Source organism: Callorhinus ursinus, unplaced genomic scaffold (genome assembly GCF_003265705.2).
Source record: "Callorhinus ursinus isolate GAN/ISIS: 27379988/994484 unplaced genomic scaffold, GSC_fseal_2.0 scaffold71, whole genome shotgun sequence".
Lineage (NCBI taxonomy): Eukaryota > Metazoa > Chordata > Mammalia > Carnivora > Otariidae > Callorhinus > Callorhinus ursinus.
Genome location: NW_027397133.1, coordinates 5850820 through 5866504, shown reverse-complemented (window position 1 = coordinate 5866504; position 15685 = coordinate 5850820). Strand labels below are relative to the sequence as shown.

The following is a 15685-nucleotide window of genomic DNA, read 5'->3' as shown; positions in this document are numbered from 1 at the left end:
CCTCCAGGGTGGGAAGTGCCTGTGAAGGGGACAGGGACCAGAAATGTTCTATATCTTGATCTAGTGGAGGTTATTCAGGTGTATACATATGGCAAAATGGCACGTTGTGCATTTTACGGTATGTGTTTTATGTTTCATTGAAAAAGTTATATATTATCTGTAATTACATATACATATAATTATATATGTATGTTATAATACATAACATTATGTACACACCACGTAAGATATAATAATATACTATACATATACTATTATATGATATATATTTATATGAAACATGGCAGCTCCCTGCTATAAATTCTCCAATGGATTCTGTATCAGTATGGGATCAACCAGAAAAACAGAACTAGCTGGAGATATATATTAAGATAAGAGATTTATGGCAAGGCTTATGTGACTGTGTGGGCTGGCCAGGCGAGTTCAAAATCCACAGGGCAGGCTGTAAGAAGAGGCAGGCTGGAACTCTCGAGCACGGGCTGAAGATGCTGTCCATAGGTGGATTTCTTTTCCAGGCAAGCCTCAGCTCTGCTTTTAAGGCGTTTTCAGCTGGCTGACCCAGGCCCACCCCGATGATTTGGATAATCTCCCTTATTCATAGTCACCTGGCCATGGACTATAATATCTACATCTACAAAATACCTTCGTACTTACACTGAGAATAGTGTTTGAGTGACTAACTGAGATTGTAGCCTAGCCAAGTGGACACATCAGACTGACCATCCCAGCTTCAGATCACATTTGCAATAAAATCCAAAGTCTGCTTCCCATACTAGAAAGGTCAGTTTCTTGGGGCACCTGGTTGGCTCAGTCGGTTAAGCATCTGCCTTTGGCTCGGGTCATGATCCCGGGGTCCTGGGATCGAGCCCCACGTCAGGCTCCCTGCTCAGCGGGGAGTCTGCTTCTCTCTCTCCCTCTCCCTCTGCAGCTCCCCCTGCTTGTGCTCTCTCTCTCTCTCTCTGTCAAATAAATAAATAAAATCTTAAAAAAAAAAGTTAGTTTCTTGAAGGTTGGGACTTTTGCCTGTTTTGTTCGCTGCTGTATGTCTAGAAACCAGGACAGTGCCTGGATATGGTAGGTGCTCAGTAAATGTGATGAATGAATGGGTATCGACATTCAGCTTCTCCTTCTATGTCAGGATGTGTAGACATCTAGAACGCTTCTCCCCTTGACCTCACAGGAAGGTAGGAGCATCTCTGAGATGACTTCCTCTTCATTAAGGAAGTTAGAAGATGTGGGGATCCATCCTTGCTCTGCCACTTACTCTGAAAATCACTGACTCTCACTATGTCTTGGGCAACTTGTCTGCCCAATGGGGATGCAACTACCTTTCTTGTGTGCCTCTTGGGATCATTGGGAGGATCAAGTGGGGCACAGGATGTGAAAGGACCTTGTAATCGTGGGCGTGGACAGGAGGACATTCCATATTTCTGTATACACCTCTGCCTGCCCTGTGTCCCTCCCTACCTCTGCATCTGTGTCCAGGCTGTCTCCTCCACCTGGAATGCCCTTCCTCCTGCTTCTCTTTGCTAAGACCTCTTTATCCTTTAGGAGCTGGCATAAGATTCACTTCTTCCAGGATGTCTCCCTCAATCTCCACAGGTTGGAGAATTTTTCCCGGTTCAGCTTTGCCTCAAGTGCCTTTCTGTCAAATTCATCAACACCTGTGTGTTTGGGACGTAGAATTGCCTAGCGGTTGATGGGGCTGGGAGTCACCCTCCCGGCTCCCCATTCACTAGATACATGGGCACAAGCACGTGCCCTCACCTCTCATTTGCTCACAGGCATTGGGATAATAGCCCAACTCACGCTGGGTGGCTGTTGCGTCCCAGGTAGTCCATGTTCCTCTCATTAAATTCTGAACACAACCGCTGCGAAGTAGAGCTTGTCATTAGTGTAGGTTTTATTTTCACCTCTGCCTTATAGGTGAGGAAACAGGTGCAGAGAGGTTGAGTAACTAGCCACAGGCTAGATGGTAGAGCTGGGATTTGAACCCGTGCAGGCTGGCTCCAGAGTTTGTGCTCCTAGCTCCTAGGATATGCTGCCTCTCGAAACTCTCATGACGATACAAATAAAGACATTCTTGTAGCTCTATGCTGGCTCTAGAGGGAGGAAAGTGGGTTGCGGGGTGCCGGGGCCTCCCTGGTGTCAGGATTGCTCTTCATGTGGGCCAGGATGTGGCTGTGTCTCCCCACCCTGGGATGATGGGGACCTTTCCCAATTTCTCCCAGGCCTGCTGATCAGGTATGGGCAAGGCAGGGGTAGGGAAGTGGCGGGGGTGGGGGGTGGTGGCAGAGAGAGACAGGAGTGCAACTCTTGTGTGACATCATTTCCCAGTGAGCCACATTACAGAGGCTGAAGTTTCTAGAAGCGGGTGCGTGCCTGCCCCCAGCATCCTGCTCATAAAAAGGCTGGAGGGGCTGTCTAAGAGAGGGGCACAAGGGGTCCTCCCAGAGTGCCCACCAGCAGGGGGACCATGAGGAGCGGGGCCATGAGGAAGGGCGCCTGGGAAGGGGCGGTGCCCGAGGCAGCGGTGAAGGGCTGGGTCACGGAGTCCCTATTGCAGAGGTGCCCCTCACAGCAGGAGCCCTGCAGGTCGATGTTTGTCCAGGGGCTGGAGGTGCCCTTGATGGTGCAGGAGGGCCGATGGCAGGTTCTGATGTACACGGGGACTGAGAAATTGCCTGGGGGGGGGCAGTGAGGAGGGGGTCAGAACTGAGGGAGGCAGCTGCACCTGAACCTCCACCTCAGAGGCCCGGGCCACGACTGGGTCCTCAGACCTTACTTCCGGTCTCTCTCCTCAGACTAGAGCCCTGCCCTCCTCCCTCAGAGCAGGGACATGGCTTTCTCCTTCAGACCAGGCCATGCCTTTTCCTTCCAGACTAGGGCTCTGCCTCCTGTCTCAGAACAGAGCCATGCCTCTCTCCTCAGACCAGGGGCATGCTTCTCCCTCAAAGGACAGCCATGACTCTTCCCTCCCAGCCACGCCTCCTCCTTCAGACCAGAGCCGTGTCTCCCCGTCAGGCCTGTCCGGTGCCTCTACCCTCAGGCCTGCCCTGCCTTCACACCCTTTGCCCAGGCTCTGCCCCGTTCCCAGCCCCTCACCGACGGTCATTTGGCCATTGCCCTGGAAGCAGACACTTTGGTCCTGGTGACAGTGGACCTGTCGAGACTTCTCCGGGGAGCAGTCCTCCGGGTGGATCCCCAAGCAGGCGTAGCACTGCAAGCCGCTGAGCGTCGGCGGGTTGGGCGCTGGCAAGAGAGCGTAGACGCACACTCAGGTAATGGTTGCGAGGTACGGTCGTGTGGGCTGCGCACTGCATCGAGGCGCCCACCGGGCCTCACTGACGTGAAGGTCTGAATCCTAGCACGACGGAGGAGGCGCCCAGTGGAGGCCACGCCCCTTCCCTGCCCGGGCGGGGGGCCCCCTCCCAGTCCACCCCGGCCAGCCCCGCCCTCGCGCTCACCCGGGCTCAAATTGGGGATGGAGTCGTGGGTCATGAGGTCGGCGTTGCACAAGTCGGTCGCGCAGCCGCGCACCACCGAGTAGTCTGGCGGCAGCGCGTGGTCGTCGGACAGCATTCGGCCGGTAGGCGGGCCTGTCCAGCAGCCTTTCTGTACCACGGTCACTGAGGCGCGGTAGCCTGGGGGCGGGAGGGGCCCGGGACCTGGTGCGTTGCCTCGTCCCAGCCTCCTTCCTCCTTTCCTTCTTACCGCCCCGCTCGGCCTCTCTGGTCTCCAATCTCTCCCTCCTCCTTCGCTCTTCTCGGGCACTCACCTCGCCTCTCCCTGCTTCCCGAATTCTCTTTCCTCCCGTTCTCCCTGCAAACTCCGCTTGCCCTACTCCCCCGACTCCTCCTCCCCTCACCGATCGCTCCCCACCCCTCCCCCCCCCAGGCTCCCACGGTCTCCTGCCCTACCTCACGCCCCTCATCCTCCCCGGTCTTTCTCCCTCCCCCCTTCCTCTTCCCGTCCTCTACCTCCGCTGTCTGTCCTTAGCTCTGCCCTTCTCTTTTCCCCAACCCCCCCCCCCCCCTTGGCTCTTCCCCTCTGCCCCCTCCCTCCCTAATCTCTCATCCCCGTCGCTGCCCCCACCCCTTTGTCTTCTGCACAGCCTTTTCCTTTTCCTGCCACTTTCAGTCCCTCACCAGTGTCCAGGGACAAGACAGCCTCAGAGCATCCATGGGGACAGGAGACATTGTGGAATTTCATGCCGCTGAGGTCAAAGGGCCCGAAGTAGATGTGTTGAAAGTTGTAGCATTGTCGGGCCTGGGACGCTGAGGAGAGAAGCGGGGTGGATGGGGTGAGCAGAGCTGTGTGTGTGTGTGTGGGGGGGGATAAGCCTGTTCCAGGAACTCCCCCGGAGCTCCCCCTAGCAAATGACAGTCTCACCAGCCAGGCTGCTCTGCTCCGAGGGGAGCCAGGCCTTGCTGCCTAGACAGAACTAGGCACACTAGGATTCAGGCCTTCATGTCAGGCTAGGCGGGCCCCGATGCAGTGTGCAGCCCATACCACTGTACCTTGAAACCACTGCTGTGGTTGGTCATGGCAGTGTCTACCTCCTGGCAGAGTAATGGCCTCTGTGCACCTGCATTTTCTCTCCCCCAGCTATTCAGGATCTATACCCTCTTCCAGGAAGCCCTCTAAGATTAAATAAAGGAGGAAGTGATTCATTCCTGCTCTGCCTGTCTCTCTTCCAACTAAACTCAGGATGTCCAGGAGCACTAAAAGGCCATGGGTAGAAAGCAGACTCCAGCACAGGTAGTGGGATGTGCAGTCTTGTACTACAAATGTACACACACAGCCAGCCCCGGTGACACACGCACAAAACACTTGAAATACTGACATAAACACAAAATAATAAAATTGACACAGGCTCATGCAAATCTCACACACAGGTACAAAATATCCTGAGCATCCATGCAGAGTTCTATATTCAAATATAAAATAAGTACCACCCAGACCCTCCAGTGGAAACTCTTCCAACCAAGACACGTGCAAGATCATACCAACAGACAGAAAAATGTGTGGATACAGAAACAAAAACAACACACAGAGAGACCCAGGGACACAGGAAGTCATACCCAGAGAGAGACAAATATGGCCTCAAGAATCATAGACACACAAATAAAATGAAAGACCACAATTATGCAAAGTTAGAGATACAAAAAAAGACCCACAAAACCATAGAATTTTAAACCATAGACAGATCCAAGACACAGAGAGACATGGGGCACAGATACACAGAGAGATAGACACACTTCAGTACCTGAATGCATGTGCACAGAGATAAATATAGGCCTGCCAATCACAGGGATGCACGCACACAAAGAGAGGCACAGATATGCAAAATTATACACACATCTCTTCTACAAAGAAAGTGAAACTCAGAGAAAAACAGACCCCGAAGCATTTGTTCAAACACTTGTTCACGTGTGAAATCTGGTAGAGAGAAACACATGCACAGAGACCCACCGGGCATGCCTACATGGACACACACAGAAATCGAACTCTCTTCCGTGGATGAGCACACACACAGTGGGCCGGGCTCATGCTTAGCTTCCTCTCCCCGCTCTGCTCCCATCTTTGGAGCCACTTCGGTCCTGATATGTCTCTGTCTTTTCCCAAACTGGGGGAAGGGGTTGCCTGAGGGTGAGGCCGAAGTTCTCTGCCAGTTCTGGAAAGACCCCCAGGGTTCCCCAGAAGTACCCTTGCACAGGGGCATGGGCAAGGAGGATGAGAAGCTGCAGTGGGGGCGGCGGATAGAGACTTCAGAGAAGATGACTGATGGGAGAACAGAGAAGGACACAGTCTCCAGTCGGCTCCTCCACCAAGACCCAGGAGTCCAGGCCCCCAGCCCCCTCCTCCCTCAGACCCAGGAGTCCAGGCCCCCAGCCCCTCCTGCCTCAGACCCAGGAGTCCAAACTCCCAGCCGCCTCTTCCCTCAGACCCAGGAGTGCAGGCCCCCAGCCCCCTCCTCCCTCAGACACAGGAGTCCAGGCCTCCAGCCACCTCCTCCCTCAGACCCAGGAGTCCAAACTCCCAGCCGCCTCTTCCCTCAGACACAGGAGTCCAGGCCCCCAGCCCCCTCCTCCCTCAGACCCAGGAGTCCAGGCCCCCTCAACCTTCCTCCCTCAGACCCAGGATTCCAAGCCCCTCCCCATTTCTTAACACTGGGCTCAGAAGTCTGGGTACCTGTCAGGCAGAACACAGCCCCAAAGAGGCAGAGCAGGATGGTTCTGGGGACTCCCATTGCCAGTTTGTGGAGCTGAGCTGAGACACGGAGGACAGCTCCTCCTGATCTGATTTCTGTCTGGCTGGTTCTCCCTGCTGAGCCCCAGACATCCCGGCTCTCCAGCCTGCTCTGGATTCCTCCACCCCCGCTCTTCCTGGTTTCCTCCTAGGTAATCATGATGGGGCCATGATGAGTCCTTGGTGCTGAGGAGGGAGAGGGATTGGGGTCTGGATTTCTGGCTAGAGGCCTATAATCCTTAATTTGGGGGATTTGTTATTTGCAGGCTCTCTTGGTTTCTCTTCTCTTTCTCCACTGGAACACACATTATGCATAAATACACACGCACACGCACACGCACACGCACACACCCTCCAATGCTGGGGACATGTCTCCAGACCCAGACACACAAACATCACCTCCTCCTAGAAGCCTCTTCTGATCCCGATCTCCCCCACTCATCCACCCACTCTCAGCCTCCGGCACCTCCCTGTCTCCCAGCCATGGTCACTCTGGGTTGGACTGCTGTCTGTCTCCCGTATCAGGCTGACAACTCCTCAGAGGCCTCAGGGGTGTTTGCAATGTTGTATGAATGAATGAACCAATGAATGTACAGAGAAGCAGAGACAGACAGACAGGCAGACGGAGAGGCAGTTACACATGGGATGCAGAAAGACAGTCACTCGCAGTGTGGACAGATGTAAATGTAGACACCCAGACAAACCCAAACATGAAGGGGGACACCCTGATGAACAGGACACGCCTTTAATAAATGTTTATTAGATTAGTAAATGAATGAATAAAAAAAATTGGAGGAGACAGAGCCACAGGCAGACAAGCAGAGGGACACAGAATCCCCCAAGGACACAGATCCATGTGGACACTCAGACACAGGGCAGTGGGGACATGCAGACAGATGCCCCTGCAGGCAGCTGGAGCTGGGACAGAGACCCCAAGTCAGCACCTCCTGACCTGCCTCACTTCTGCCCCTTGGTGGAGCTGTCCCCTGCAATCACAGCCCTCACTGCGGTGCAGGGTGGGCACCAGGCATGTGCAGAGACCTAGGGTCATAGACCCACAGATGGATGGGACAGAGTTGACATAATGGCAGTGACCAGGATGGCCTTAATGGTCCCCCCCCCCCCCCCCGAGCTTGATTAAATTTTACACAGCTTTCTTCCTGACTACAGCCCCCTGACCTCCCTTTCCTTAGGGCATTTGTTTTAGAAAACTTGGCATTGCATATCCTTTCTCTGTCTCTTTGAAATGTAGGTAAATCTCCCAGCCTCTTAGTAGTTTTGCAACCCTGGAATGTCTTTCTCAGGGACCTGCAAGCCATCCCTTTGAAAAGTCATCATTGAAGAAGATAGCATCCCCCCCCCCCCCCCCCCCCCCCCCCCCCCCCCGGCTCTGTGGGAGGGTAGGAGCTGAACTTGAATAAGGGACAATTAACAAATACAGATGGCCTTATCACAGAGAAAAACACTCTCAAACTCAGAAATAGCTCAGTGTGCTGGACACAGCCCATGGACCAGCCTCTGTTCCACTAGCCCATTCAGGGTTTTGTTTTGTTTTTGTTTTGTTTTGGTGGAGTCTCTCCACTATTGTCATAGGTTTTTTGTTTTGTTTTGTTTTGTTTTGTTTTGTTTTGTTTTAAGTAGCTCCACACCCAGTGTGAGATCAAGACCTGAGCCAAGATCAAGAGTCGGTTGCTTAACCGACTGAGCCACCCAGGCGCCCCTGCCATAGTCTTGAATAAAGTCTCCTGTGCCTGTTTAACTTTGGTGAAATTTTTCTGTGACAGCAGACACCCAGGCACTGTGGACACTCACCAGATTCTGAACTCTCATAGGCATGGTTCCCCTCTTTCCAAATCACTGCCCCTCCCATCAGGCATCACTTCCCCAAACCTGTTTTGCATCCAAATTATTCTTCCTGCTGCTCCTGTTCCTGCCCCAGACTTTCTGTTGGGTGCTGGCCACACAGGAGCAGGGTGGAACGAAGGGCCCCTGGAGAGCAGAGACTGGCCAAAGAAAGAAGCTGGGTTTTCTGAAGCCCCTGTGGAAGGTAAAGGCTTTGGAGGTGTTTACAGTGGTTCACAGTGTCAGAGACTTAGGCTTGAAGAATCGTCAGACCAGCCGGTTTAGTGTGTATTTGTGTGTGTATGAGAGAGTATGTTTAAGTGACTGTGTGAGTGTGTGGCTGTGTGTATGTGATTTTGATTCTGGTCACCTTAAGGTACCTTTGGAGACTGTGAGATAATAGGTGGGAAGCTCTCCATTGCAGGAGGTAATCAAGTGGAGACCTGGCGATCTAGATCTAGGGATTTGGGCAGGGCTCTTATATCCACAGGGGGCAATATATACAACATGAACTCTGAGCTCCAAGTGAACCCAGGGATTCTTTTTTTTTTTTTCAGTAATTAAACTTGAGTAACCAAAAGTTTATTTAAGAGATTGGGGGGAAATTGAGGATGTTTGGTGGTAGACATTAAGGTGCTATTTTTAAAACTTTTTACTGTTAGAAATCACACACCAACCTACAGAGAATAATAGCATGCTTGCCACCAAGACTCAAAAATTTTTAACATATCACTGATCTTCTGTTATCCTTTCTTCCTTTGGTGCTTGTAAGGGCATCGAATTGGATTCCCGCATTATTCTGCTCAAAATATTAATTTCACTTAAAACACCATTTAGGAGTAGATGATTTTCAAAGTGCATCTTTGGTTTATGTTCTAAGTTGCAAATCTTTATGAATGTCATGAGCAGTTTCTAAAAGGGTGTCGCTTGCTACCTCAAATTGAATTCTTAATGCTATGAGGCCACCAAATCAGTTTTCTCTTTGCATACTGAACAGTTTCAAATTTATTTTCAATAAATGTGTTTTCATAGAACTACCCTACGATCCAACAATTGCACTATTAGGTATTTACCCAAAGGATACAAAAATACATATTCGAAGGGATACACGCACCCTGATGTTTATAGCAGCATTATCAACAATGGCCAAACTATGGAAAGGTCCCAAGTGTCCAACAACAGATGAATAAGTAAAGAAGAGGTGGTATAAACATAACAATAAAAAATTAACAAAAAAAGAGGTGGTATACACACACACACACACACACACACACACACACACACAGGAATATTACTCAGCCATCAAAAAGAATGAAATCTTGCCATTTGCAACAACATGGATGAAGCTAGTGGGTATTATGCTAAGTGAAATAAGTCAGTCAGAGAAAGACAAATACCATATGATCTCACTCATATGTGGAATTTAAGAAAGAAAACAGATGAACATAGGGGGAGGGGGGAAAGAAAAAGGAGAGAGGCAAACAAACCATAAGAGACTCTTAAAGATACAGAACAAACTGAGGGTTGATGGAGGGCAGGTGAGTGGGGATGGGCTGGATGGGTGACAGGTATTAAAAAGGGCACTTGTGATGAGCACTGGGTGTTGTATGTAGTGATTAATCACTGACTTCAGAAACCAATATTGCACTGTATGTTAACTAACAAAATTTAAATAAAAAAATAAATATTTTCAGTATATTTCACATTAATTAGAAGTTGAAAAGTAGTTGTAGAGTGCTTGAATGATATTTAAAAATTCAGCAGTATAGGGGTGCCTGCCTGGCTCAGTTGGTAGAGCATGCAACTCTTGATCTCAGGGTTTTAAGTTTGAGCCCCAGGTTGCATGTAGAGATTACTTTAAAAATAAAATCTTTTGGGACGCCTGGGTGGCTCAGTCGGTTAAGCATCTGCCTTCAGCTCAGGTCATGATCCCAGGGTCCTGGGTTCGAGTCCCTAATCGGGCTCCTTGCTCAGTGGGGAATCTGCTTCTCCCTTTGCCTGCCCCTCCCCCTGCTTGTGCTCTCTCTCTCTGGAAAATAAGTAAATAAAATCTTAAAAAAAAAATAAAATCTTTAAAAAAATTTAGTAGTATAGAAGAAATTTTTGATTTATTCATTGTCCAGTTGGATTTGTTCCTCCAAGGAGAAAGAAAGAGGAAAGTCTGGACGTGGTACCTCGAGTCTCTGCCCTAGCCCTAACTAACTGCCTACTAGAGCATCTGTCTGAATGTCTTCAACTACCTGCTGTTTGAGTATCTGCAGGTTCTGTTGCATGCCTTAGAATGTTTTCAAGGATCTTCTATTGTTTTCCATAAGCTTCCATGCACCTTTCCATTTTCATGCACATATGCAAATACCTGGCCCCTCAAATGATTTTTCCCCCAGATTTGGTTTGTGTAAGGAGTTTAATAAATGCGCCATCATCTTTTCCCCAAAGTGGACAAAATTCCCCAACATGTTTACATATAGGAATAAGTACAGTCCTGAAATCTGCCCTTCTAGAAATAATTAACTGATTCATTAACTACAAGCAGGCTTTGTAGCCAAAATAATTGAGAAATACTTAGTATTCCTTATTCAAAATGATTCCATTAATCAAACATGCTATGATTGTAATGATTATTTAAATGCCATCCCCTCAATAATGTAACACAACATGTGACCAATCTTTTTTTTTTAAAGATTTATTTATGTACTTGAGAATGCGAGAGAGGGAGAGAGAGACACACACACACAGACAGAGAGAGAGAGGGAACATCATGCACGAGCAGGGGGTTGGGGGTACACAGTGGGAAAGAATCTCAAGCAGCCTCCCCCTGAGCACAGAGCCCAAAAGGAGCTGGAAGTGGGGCCCAATCTCATGACCCTGAGATCATGACCTGAGCCAAAACCAAGAGTCAGAAGCCAACCAGCTGAGCCACCCAGGTGCCCCTAAGACCAATCTTTATTTCTGCATAAGTGTTTTTCCATAAGTTGTCAGAATTGTGGAGTTTTGCTCTGGAGCCCTAGTCAAAAACAGAATCAGGTACATCGTGTGCCAATATTTTCTTTTGTTACTTTACACAGACGCTGCCTGCAGCATCAATATATATATATATATATATATATTATTTTTGAATCCGATCTTATTTATTTATTTTTATTTTTTTACAGTTCAGCAGTGTGAAGTACAGTATTCACATAGTTGTGCAACCCATCTCCTGGACTTTTTCATCATGCAAAACTGAAACTCTAGGCCCTGTTTTTGGGGCCACCTTGGTCCTGATATGAGTATGTCCCTGTTCTTACCTAAATTGGGGGAAGGGGTTACCTGAGGATTGCCAAATTAAGTGTAGGCACCCACTACCCTCTCTACACATTCTCTTTTTTTAGTTTAGTTGTTTTTTTTTTTTTTAAGTAGGTTCCATGACCTCAGCCAAAAGCTGGTGCTCAAACGACTGAGCCACCCAGGCGTTCGTATGCATTCTTTCTTTCAAGTGTATTTTTTCCACCTCCAGAGAAACAAAGATTAATTACAGGATCCTTTGAGATGAAATAAAGTTACCCAAATATGATCATTTATTCCCCCATTGGAAGAATTTGTGTGAAGTGATGTTTCTGTCTACCGCTATGTCTTTCAAAAGTTAAAATTTCTTGGGGTGCCTGGGTGGCTCAGTCGGTTAAGCTTACATCAGGTCTTGTTTTTTTTTTTTTTTTTTTAAATTTTTATTTTTTTTTTTTTAGAGAGTGAGAATGAGATAGAGAGAGCACATGAGAGGGGGGAGGGTCAGAGGGAGAAGCAGACTCCCCGCTGAGCAGGGAGCCCGATGCGGGACTCGATCCCGGGACTCCAGGATCATGACCTGAGCCGAAGGCAGTCGCTTAACCAACTGAGCCACCCAGGCGCCCTTACATCAGGTCTTGATCTCAGTTCCTGAGTTCAAGCCTTACTTGGGGTCCACATGGAGTGTGGAGCCCACTTTTTTTTTTAAAGTTAAAATTTCTTATTTAAAGTGAATAATTTTTGGGCAACCCTCTTGGATCCCCTCTCTTTTTGGGAGCTTTGTACTATCAATAAACTTTGCTTTGCTGCGCACTAAATAAATAAAGTGAATAATTTATTTATTTATTTATTTGACAGAGAGAGACACAGCGAGAGAGGGAACACAAGCAGGGGGAGTGGGAGAGGGAGAAGCAGGCTTCCCGCTGAGCAGGGAGCCCGATGCGGGGCTCGATCCCAGGACCCTGGGATCATGACCTGAGCCGAAGGCAGACGCTTAATGACTGAGCCACCCAGGCGCCCCTAAAGTGAATAATTTTTAAGAGTTTAAGTGTTTAATATTCAAACACTGGCATTTTAAGAACTTAAATTTAGGAGTCTAATATCTGAATTAGATGGATGGATTGTCAAAAATTTATTAATGAAAGGATTCTTCATTTTCCCTCTTGCACTCATTTCTTGAAATTTTTCCTTCACGATTTATATGAGGTAGAAGGTAAATTTTTGTCAATCATTAATGGTTCTGGATTTAGCTACATTCTGCTGAAATAACCACTGTAGAATTTTTTTTCTCCTGCTACCTTATTTTTTGCAAAAATTTATTCAATTATCTAATTAGTTTTATTAGCTATTAAAACAATGAGCTTTCCATTTTCCAATCCTGATTATTTTTCCTTCTTAATAGATGTCAAATGGGGTTAATATTTTACCCTAGAATTTTAACATCTTAAAATAATATGTAGATGACAAGTCATTAAATTTTAATAATTTAATACTGATGAAATTGCTAAAGCAATAATAAACAACTGCTATAATAATATAATTAACAGACTGTTGAGTAATATTTTTCAGTTTCCACCCACATACATTCTTTGTGGATTACTAAGGATAATTGAGTATTAATTATTACATAGTGATTCATGCCAAGTGAAAGGATGTGTGGACTTAAATTTGGAACTCAATAATTCTAGTCTGTACAGTAAATAATTAGAAAATACGAACTGCAATATGAAATATTAAATGCAGCCAAAGCAGAGATACCAAGAGGGATTTTTTTTTTCTCATTAAACTTTTGTTTTAATGGGTCTTAAAATTCTGTGACAGAGTTTTGGTCAAGTTGTTTTCATTAAAAAGTACTGATCTTGGGGCGCCTGGGTGGCTCAGTCAGTTAAGTGTCTGCCTTCAGCTCAGATCATGATCCCAGAGTCCCAGAATCGAGTCCCGCATTGGGCTCTCTGCTCAGCAAGGAGTCCACTTCTCTTTTCCCTTGGCTGCTCTCTCTCTCTCTGTCAAATAAATAAAATATTTTAAAAAAAAGTACTGATCTTAGGGGTGCTTGAGTGGCTTAGTTGGTTGAGCATAGGACTCTTGGTTTCAGATGAGCTGGTGATCTCAGGGTCATGAGATTGAGCTCTGGGTTGGGCTCTGCCCTCAGCAAGGAGATTCTCCCTCTCCCTCTGCCCCTCCCACTTGTGCTCTCTCTCTCTCTCTCTCTCCCTAAAACAAATAAATAAAATCCTTAAAAAAATAAAACTTCCTTCCAAAAAAATACTGATTTAAAAAACTAATAAGTTAAGGGGCGCCTGGATGGCTCAGTCCTTTAAGCTTCCGACTCTTTATTTCCACTGGGGTGGTGATCTCAGGGTTGTGGGATTGTGTCCCTCAATGGGCTCTATGCTCAGTGGGGAATCTGCTTCTCTCCTTCTGTCCCTCCCCACTCTCTAAAATAAATACACAAATCTTAAAAAAAAACTAGTGACTTAAAACTGTCATACACACAAAATATCAAATGGCCCACAAAACATTCTCCTTTCCTTCTGAAGGTTTTACAATGCAGTTATCATTAATTGGTCTTTTACTATTAAACTTAAATGGCCAACTGACACAAACAGTTCTGAGACTGTTCCACCACTGATTAAGATGGGGGTGGCAAGTATTGGGGATAATATTCATTTAGCCTTCTGAGCTTTCTGGGCAAGCTTGATGACCTTACCAGCTCCAGCTGTCTTCTTGTCCAGTGTTTTGATGACACCCACAGCAACTGTCTGTCCCATGTCATGAACAGCAAACGGCCCAGAGGAGGATAGTCAGAGATGCTCTCAACATGCGTAGGCTTGCCAGGAACCATATCAATGATGGCAGCATCGCCGATTTCAAGAAATTGGGTCCCTTTTCCAGTTTTTTTCCAGAATGACGATCAGTCTCCTTCAACTCAGCAAACTTGTAAGTAGTGTGAACTGTGTGACAATCTAGCACAGGTGCATATCCACCACTGATGGGCCTGGATGGTTCAGGATAATCGCTTGAGCTGTGAAGCCAGCTGCTTCCATTGGTGGGTCATTTTTGCCATCACCAGCCACAATGCCACGACGAACATCCTTGACAGATATTTCTTGACATTGAAGCCCACATTGTTCCCAGAAAGAGCCTCACTCAAAGCTTCATGGTGCATTCTAAAACACTTGACTTCATTTGTAACATTGGCTGGAGCAAAGGTGACCACCATGTGTAAGAACACTAGTCTCCATTCGGCCCACAGGGATAGTACCAATACCACCAATTTTGTAGACATCCTGGAGGGCAAAAACAAGGGCTTGTCAGTTGGATGAGCTGATGGCAGAATGCAATCCAGAGCTTCAAGCAGCGTGGTCCCACTGGCATTGCCATCTCACGGGTGACTTTCCATCCCTTGAACCACTTAGCACTTGGCTCCAGCAGGTTGTCACCATTCCAATCAGAAACTGGCACAAATGCTACTGTGTTGGGGTTGTAGCCAATTGTCTTAATATAGGTGCTGACTTCCTTAACGATTTCCTCATATCTCTTCTGGCTGTAGGGTGGCTCAGTAGAATCCATTTTGTTAATACCAACTATTAGTTGTTTCACACCCAGTGTGTAAGCCAGAAGGGCATGCTCATGGGTCTGCTCATTCTTGGAGACACCTGCTTCAAATTCACCATTACCAGCAGCAACAATCAGTTGCTGAGATATAGTCAGCCTGAGATATATCTGTAATCATGCACAGTCAACCTGAGACATATCTGTAATCATGTTTTTGATAAAGTCTCTGTGTCCTGGGGAGTCAATGATGATCACATGTTACTTGCTGGTCTGGAATTTCCACAGGGAGATATCAGTGGTTCACATCTGTGTTCAGCTTTCAGTTTATCCAAGACCCAGGCATACTTGAAGGAGCTCTTTCCCACCCCAGCAGCCTCCTTTTCAAAATTTTCAGTAGTTCTTTCGTTGATCTTACCACATTTGTAGATCAGATGGCCAGTAGTGATAGACTTGCCTGAATCTAGGTGTCCAATGACAACGATGTTGATATGAGTCTTTTCCTTTCCCATTTTGGTTTAAATTTAGTGGTGGTTTTCATGACACCTGTGCTCTGGGGGCAAACCCATTGTGGAAAAAAGGAGATTTTTTTTTCTTTAAATTTTTTATTGTTATGTTAACCACCATACATTACATCATTAGTTTTTGATGTAGTGTTCCATGATTCATTGTTTGTGCATAACACCCAGTGCTCCACACAGAATGTGCCCTCTTTAATACCCCTCACCAGGCTAACCCATCCCCCCACCCCCCCACCCCTCTAGAACCCTCAGTT

General features: G+C 47.3%; 1 protein-coding gene and 1 pseudogene across 2 annotated transcripts; both read right to left on the bottom strand.

The window, feature by feature from the left end:
* Positions 1-1889: 1889 nt before the first annotated feature.
* Positions 1890-5335, bottom strand: LYPD5 (LY6/PLAUR domain containing 5). 2 transcript variants are annotated; one of them, XM_025849542.2, is made up of 5 exons: positions 5270-5335; positions 4149-4277; positions 3468-3644; positions 3106-3252; positions 1890-2684 (listed from the first exon to the last, which is right to left on the bottom strand). In XM_025849542.2, the coding sequence occupies exons 1-5, from the start codon at positions 5277-5279 to the stop codon at positions 2425-2427; spliced, it is 723 nt and encodes a 240-aa protein (XP_025705327.2). In that variant the 5' UTR covers positions 5280-5335; the 3' UTR covers positions 1890-2424. The 2 variants fall into 2 exon arrangements, with proteins under 2 accessions (XP_025705327.2, XP_025705328.2); XM_025849543.2 differs by lacking the exon at positions 5270-5335 and adding an exon at positions 4521-4581.
* Positions 5336-14001: 8666 nt separating this feature from the next.
* Positions 14002-15422, bottom strand: LOC141371438 (elongation factor 1-alpha 1 pseudogene; annotated as a pseudogene).
* Positions 15423-15685: the final 263 nt, after the last annotated feature.

Coding starts and splice junctions, on each gene's coding strand:
- LYPD5 (XM_025849542.2), bottom strand. Junction 3,253..3,467: donor CATCCCCAATTTGAGCCCGG/GTGAGCGCGAGG, acceptor CTCTCTTGCCAG/CGCCCAACCCGCCGACGCTC. Junction 2,685..3,105: donor CAATGGCCAAATGACCGTCG/GTGAGGGGCTGG, acceptor GCCCCCCCCCAG/GCAATTTCTCAGTCCCCGTG.